Consider the following 7,500-nt stretch of genomic DNA (forward strand, 5'->3'; position numbering starts at 1 on the left):
GAAAGGAGACTGATCCAATTCAGCAGAGACAATCAATGCGTGCCACGCATTAATATCTCTTGGCGTTCCTCACACTTTGTGTGCGCAGTTGCAGCAAGCAGAACGATGCTTTTAAGAAGTTAAATAAATGTTTTAGAAAGACTAGGCCTATATTTTCGTTTGGTAAAAAAAATGTTCTGAATTTATTTCAATGAATATTAACTTGTTAACGTTATAATGCTCAACTAGGGACGAGGGCGGGGTGCACAGTGAAACAGTGAACAATTTCGCGACAAAGATGAACCTTTATTGATTGATCTGCAGCCATGACAAAATATCAGACAATCTCCATTGTCAACGACAGGCAGGAAAATAAAGATAAACACATAGCCTATGTTGTAGGCATAGGCTCATATGTTTTTAAGTTGAAATAAAAAAATAAATAAAAAATGTTCCTCATAAGCCTTAGGCTGTCAATCACGCGCACAAACTTAAATTATACAATAACATATGTATGTCATCCCTATTTAAACAAAAAAAAATTCAATAAATAATAATAATAAATGACCTGCAACTTATTGGCCAAGGCAAATAGCTGAAAGGGGGAAATCAAACCCATCAGACTGCACTTTATCATCAAACTTGAATTATAATGAAAATAGACGGTCGCGACAAACAAAGCAGGCTAAATATCCTTACATTGTCGCCAATCGGAGATGCGCTTCACTTGAAAGCGAGGCCAAATAATTAACACACATAGTAGTATATCTCAAATAGAAAAAAACCACAATAAACAACGCAATTGCCTTAATTCCTTTGCATTGTAGTGCGCCCAAACAACACGTAACCATCAAAATTATTCAGCTGACCGAACTCAATATAGGTTAGACATGGGCTTATTTGGTATAGCCTATAGGTAACGTAGACTAATTCGTTTAACATATCCAACCGTATGTCTACTTACTTTTTTTTTTTAAGCACTATGCAGGAATAAAATGGCATCTACAGTGCAAGGATTCAGGCGAGAGCGCCTGGCCTCTAAAATGCGCCTTGCTGCGCTGAAGGAGCGCTCACTTGCGCCACTTGTTGCTGGGACGTGTGCCATCTTTTTCTTTTTTTACTTATTCTTCTGTTGTGTTGTGTTGTGTTGCAGTGCCTGATGAATAATTGACTGTTTCAAAGAGTGCTGCTCGTTTTTCGTATGTGGGTAACAACATTTAACTATGTATATATATTTCCGAATTGGTTCAACCGCCACCCGCCCGAATCTATTTAAAATCTATTTTTACCCGCCCGACCCGCGGTTTATCCGCGGACTCCGCGGTTGTGTCTGCAAACCGCGCATCTCTAATAAGTACATATTTTTTATATATTTTTTTATGTACTGTATATATGTTTTATATATATATATATTTAATAAAAATAAATACAAATATAATAAATACATATATATATATATATATATATATATATATATATATATATATATATATATATATATATATATATATATATATATATATATATATATATTTATTTTTTAAATATATATATGAAACATATAGAACTTCCTGTTTGTGCGTACGACAACAAAGCTTTCATCCCCAAGCCTGCTGTGACTTGTCGTGTTGGCAACATTAAGTCCGAGGGCTGTGAATCTTTGGGTGTCCCATGATTCGATTCAATATCGATTCTGGGGGTCACGATTCGATTCAAAAACGATATTTTCCCGATTCAAAAGGATTCTCTATTCATTCAATACATAGGATTTCAGCAGGATCTACCCCAGTCTGCTGACATGCAAGCAGAGTAGTAGATTTTTGTAAAAAGCTTTTATAACTGTAAAGGACAATGTTTTATCAACTGATTGCAATAATGTAAATTTGTTTTAACTATTAAATGAACCCAAAATATGACTTATTTGATCTTTGTGAAAATATTGGACACAGTGTGTTGTCAAGCTTATGAGATGCGATGTAAGTGTAAGCCACTGTGACACTATTGTTTTTGTTTTTTTATAAATGTCTAATGATAATGTCAATGAGGGATCTTTAATCACTGCTATGTTGAAATTGTAACTAATATTGATACTGTTGTTGATTATATTCATTTTTGTTTCACTACTTTTGGATTGTTCTGTGTCGTGTTTGTGTCTCCTCTCAATTGCTCTGTTTATTGCAGTTCTGAGTGTTGCTGGGTCAGGTTTGGTTGTGGAATTGGATTGCATTGCTATGGTATTGCTGTGTATTGTTTTGTTGGATTGATTAATAAAAAAATAAAAAAATATATATATATATATATATTTTTTTAAATTTAAAAAATAAATCTATTTTAAAAAAATGAGAATCGATTCTGAATCGCACAACGTGAGAATCGCGATTCGAATTCGATTTTTTCCCCACACCCCTATTAAGTCCCTCCCGCCCTCTAGTGGAAGGTGTTGTCATTGCTCTGCCTGTCACCATTTTGCAAAGATTCGCCGTGCAGAAATATTGTCCGGGGTCCTGCGGCGTGCCGATCTTACCATGACAGCGTGGGGGAAGTACCCGTTGGTCTGACTCTGCAGGCCCACGGTGCTGAGCTCGGCGGCCACGTAACGCTCAGGGGTGGGCTTGTCCAGGGTGGGCTTCCTGATGCGGGTCATCTTGGTGGCCACGAAGAAGGGCAGCACGCTCTGTGGGAGGACGACAGCAGGCGGCTCAGTTTTTTTGCACAAACTTCCCGCGGCGTAACTTAAACATGGCATTGTTGACACAAAATGTATATCTTTTTTTTTTAGTCGAACAGTCCTCATGTGATTTATGTTGTATTGCTTCTCGTCACTATGTGTTCCAAAAGATGCCACTCTTTTTAAGCCCCTCCCACCAGAAGACGTCTATCGTGACGGGACACACGGTAAAGCCTCAAGAGCCCATATCTGAAAACAAACAGGAAGTTTTCTTGGTTTCCGTCGGCCGTTTTTAGGCCAAAAACAGGGAGGGGGCGGTACTTTAACAAACTCCCCCAGGGGACTTTGACCGATTGAGTCGCGGTTGAAATGACAAATACTGGGACATGGAGGTGATTTTGACAAAATGTGGGCGCGGCATGACGCCACAAAACACATTAGCATGCTAGTATGCTAACCTGTATTGGCTAATTTTGCAGCAGTACACCTCAGAGTCATTTAACTTGGCACTTGATGCATGCTGTTAGCATGCTAACTTTTTTTTCTCCACTGAGTTTGCAGCCGTACGCCTCAGTCGTTTAACTTGGTACTTGACACATGCTAACTCTTAGCATGTGCTGAAAAAAAAGTTAGTGCGCTAATGTTAGTATGCTTGCATTTTAACATTAGCGTGCTAACTTTTTTCCTCTCATTTTGCAGCTGTACACAGTCATTAACTTGGCACTTGACACGTTGTCAGAATGCTAGCATGGTAACATTAACGTGCTAACTTTTTTCACTAATTTTGCAGCCATACACTTGAGTCATTTTACTTGGTACTTGACACATGCTAAATGTTAGCTTGCTAACATTAAGATGCCAACATTAGGGCGCTAACTTTTCTTGCTAATTTTACAGCCGTAAACCTCAGAGTCAGTTAACTTGATACATGCTAACTGTTAGCATTAGCTCGCTAACTTTTTTTTCACAAATTTTTCAGCCGTACATTTCAGAGTCATTTAACTTGACACTTGACTAAGCTAACTAGCGTGCTAACAGTAGTGCACTAACTTTTATTTGCTAATTTTGCAGCCGTACACCTCAGAGTCAGTTAACTTGATACTTGACCCATGCTAACTGTTAGCATTAGCTCGCTAACTTTCTTTTCACAAATTTTTCAGCCGTACATTTCAGAGTCATTTAACTTGGCACTTGTCTAAAGCTAACTAGCGTGCTAACATTAACTTTTATTTGCTAATTTTGCAGTCGTACACCTCAGAGTCAGTTAACTTGATACTTGACACATGCTAACTGCTAGCATTAGCTCGCTAACTTTCTTTTCACAAATTTTTCAGCCGTACATTTCAGAGTCATTTAACTTGGCACTTGACTAAGCTAACTAGCGTGCTAACATTAGTGCACTAACTTTAATTTGCTAATTTTGCAGCCGTACACCTCAGAGTCAGTTAACTTGATACTTGACACATGCTAACTGTTAGCATTAGCTCGCTGACTTTCTTTTTTACAAATTTTGCAGCCGTACATTTCAGAGTCATTTAACTTGGCACTTGACTAAAGCTAACTAGCGTGCTAACATTAGTGCACTAACTTTTATTTGCTAATTTTGCAGCCGTACACCTCAGAGGCATTTAACTTGGTACTTGACACATGCTAACAACTGTCAGCATTAGCTCGCTAACTTTCTTTTCACAAATTTTTTAGCTGTACATTTCAGAGTCATTTAACTTGGCACTTGACTAAGCTAACTAGCGTGCTAACATTAGTGCACTAACTTTTATTTGCCAATTTTGCAGCCCTATACCTCAGAGGCATTTAACTTGATACTTGAAACATGCTAACTGTTAGCATTAGCTTACTAACTTTTTTTTCACAAATTTTTCAGCCGTACATTTCAGAGTCATTTAACTTGGCACTTGACTAAGCTAACTAGCGTGCTAACAGTAGTGCACTAACTTTTATTTGCTAATTTTGCAGCCGTACACCTCAGAGTCAGTTAACTTGATACTTGACACATGCTAACTGTTAGCATTAGCTCGCTAACTTTCTTTTCACAAATTTTTCAGCCGTACATTTCAGAGTCATTTAACTTGGCACTTGTCTAGAGCTAACTAGCATGCTAACATTAACTTTTATTTGCTAATTTTGCAGTCGTACACTTCAGAGTCAGTTAACTTAAAACTTGACGCATGCTAACTGTTAGCATTAGCTCGCTAACTTTCTTTTCACAAATTTTTCAGCCGTACATTTGAGAGCCATTTAACTTGGCATTTGACTAAAGCTAACTAGCGTGCTAACATTAGTGCACTAACTTTTATTTGCTAATTTTGCAGCCGTACACCTAAGAGGCATTTAACTTGGTACTTGACACATGCTAACTGTTAGCATTAGCTCGCTAACTTTCTTTTCACAATTTTTGCAGCCGTACATTTCAGAGTCATTTAACTTGGCACTTGACTTAGATAACTAGCGTGCTACCATTAGTGCACTAACTTTAATTTGCTAATTTTGCAGCCGTACACCTCAGAGTCAGTTAACTTGATACTTGACACATGCTAACTGTTAGCATTAGCTCGCTAACTTTCTTTTTTACACATTTTGCAGCCGTACATTTCAGAGTCATTTAACTTGGCACTTGCCTAAAGCTAACGAGCGTGTTAACATTAGTGCACTAACTTTAATTTGCTAATTTTGCAGCCGTACACCTCAGAGGCATTTAACTTGGTACTTGACACATGCTAACTGTTAGCATTAGCTCGCTAACATTCTTTTGACAAATTTTGCAGCCATACTTTTCAGAGGCATTTAACTTGATACTTGACACATGTTAACTGTTAGCATTAGCTCGCTAACTTTCTTTTCACAAATTTTGCAGCCGTACATTTCAGAGTCATTTAACTTGGCACTTGACTAACTAACCGGCGTGCTAACATTAGTGCACTAACTTTAATTTGCTAATTTTGCAGCCGTACACCTCAGAGGCATTTAACTTGGTACTTGACACATGCTAACTGTTAGCATTAGCTCGCTAACATTCTTTTGACAAATTTTGCAGCCATACTTTTCAGAGGCATTTAACTTGATACTTGACACATGTTAACTGTTAGCATTAGCTCGCTAACTTTCTTTTCACAAATTTTGCAGCCGTACATTTCAGAGTCATTTAACTTGGCACTTGACTAACTAACCAGCGTGCTAACATTAGTGCACTAACTTTTATTTGCTAATTTTGCAGCCGTATACTTCCGAGGCATTTAACTTGACACTTGACACATGCTGACTGTTAGCATTAACTCGCTAACTTTCTTTTCACAAATTTTTCAGCCGTACATTTCAGAGTCATTTAACTTGGTACTTGAAACATGCTAACTGTTAGCATGATAACATGTTAACATTGGCGTGCTAACTTTTTTTATCCACTAATTTTTGCAGCCGTACACCTCAGTCATTTTTTACTTGGTACTTAACATATGCTAAATGCTAACATTAAGATGCTAACATTAGTGTGTTAACTTTTTTCCCCACTAATTTTGCAGCCGTACACTTCAGAGTCATTTAACTTGGCACTTGGCTGCGCTAACTAGCATGCTAACATTAGTGCTCTAACTTTTACATCTCTACATCTCAGAGTCATTTTTAAATTGGTACTTGACATATGCTAAATCTAAACTTGCTAACATTAAGATGCTAACGTTAGCATGTTGACTTTTTTTTTTCCAATAATTTTGTAGCCGTACACCTCAGAGTCATTTAACTTGGCAGTTGACACATGCTAACTGTAAGCACGCTAAATTTAGCATGCTCGCATTCCTGAAATTTTCAGTATCGGGAAGGATGAGACTCGCGTGTACGGGGGTTGCACGGGAGTGCGAGGGCTCATTGAACGCTACTCGCTGGTTTAATTCATTTTGTAATTGTCCTTTGGTCAAAGGTTACGCTCCAAATGGTTTTTTTTGTTACTGCCTTTCCCGGTGTTTAGCTAAATCAATCAAATATTTTTTTTTATTAAATAGTAAAAAAAAATACACAACGAGACTCACCTGGATGATGACGCCCTTACGCCTGTACTCCTCCTGGAGGCCGCGGGAGAAGAAGTCCACAAAGGCCTGATGGGAAAAGGAGACGTCAAATAACTCGAATAAAAAAACAATAAACACCGGTCATAGTTTGGGAGGTGACGCACGCACTTTGGTGGCGGAGTAGACGGTGAGCAGAGGGAGGGGGTACATGCCACTGGCTGACGAGATGTTCAAGATCACACCTTTGGATCTGAAAAAGCCACAAGATTTAAGAAAGAAAGAAAAAAAAAGTTGCTTGTCCAACCACAACACAGCGAGGAGAAGTTTGAGCAATCAGCAGCGTGCGCTCTGACTTCATTTGACAAAATAGTACAATTATTTGCCATTTTGAATCCTTAATCTGTTTTTAAGCCAGGATAAATGTATTCTAGAAATGTAGAGGAGAAAATGTACTATGGCGACTAGAGATGTCCGATAATGACTTTTTTGCCGATATACGATATTGTCCAACTCTTAATTACCGATACCGATATCGATATATACATTCGTGGAATTAACACATTATTATGCCTAATTTTGTTGTGACGTCCCACTGGATGCATTAAACAATATAACAAGGTTTTCTAAAATAAATCAACTCAAGTTATGGAAAAAAATGCCAACATGGCACTGCCATATTTGTTAACGAAGTCACAAAGTGCATTATTTTTTTAAAAATCTGCCTCAAAACAGCAGCTTGGAATTTGGGACATGCTCTCCCTGTGAGAGCATGAGGAGGTTGAGGTGGGCGGGGTTGAAGTGTGTGAGGGGGTTAGGGTGTAGCGGGGGTGTATATTG

The 7,500-nt window shown here is 38.1% G+C and overlaps 1 protein-coding gene across 1 annotated transcript in view; it reads right to left on the reverse strand.

Moving 5' to 3' along the window:
* hsd17b12a (hydroxysteroid (17-beta) dehydrogenase 12a) overlaps positions 1-7,500 on the reverse strand; it is a 65,990-nt gene that overhangs the window by 1,607 nt on the left and 56,883 nt on the right. Inside the window, exons 8-10 of the mRNA XM_061924825.1 lie at positions 6,832-6,913; positions 6,685-6,750; positions 2,504-2,653 (exon numbers count right to left, since the gene is read on the reverse strand). Of these exons, the coding sequence (XP_061780809.1) occupies positions 2,504-2,653; positions 6,685-6,750; positions 6,832-6,913 (298 nt within the window). The remainder of the gene's footprint in view (positions 1-2,503; positions 2,654-6,684; positions 6,751-6,831; positions 6,914-7,500) is intronic.

This window comes from Nerophis lumbriciformis, linkage group LG29, assembly GCF_033978685.3.
Source record: "Nerophis lumbriciformis linkage group LG29, RoL_Nlum_v2.1, whole genome shotgun sequence".
NCBI classification, from domain to species: Eukaryota; Metazoa; Chordata; class Actinopteri; order Syngnathiformes; family Syngnathidae; genus Nerophis; species Nerophis lumbriciformis.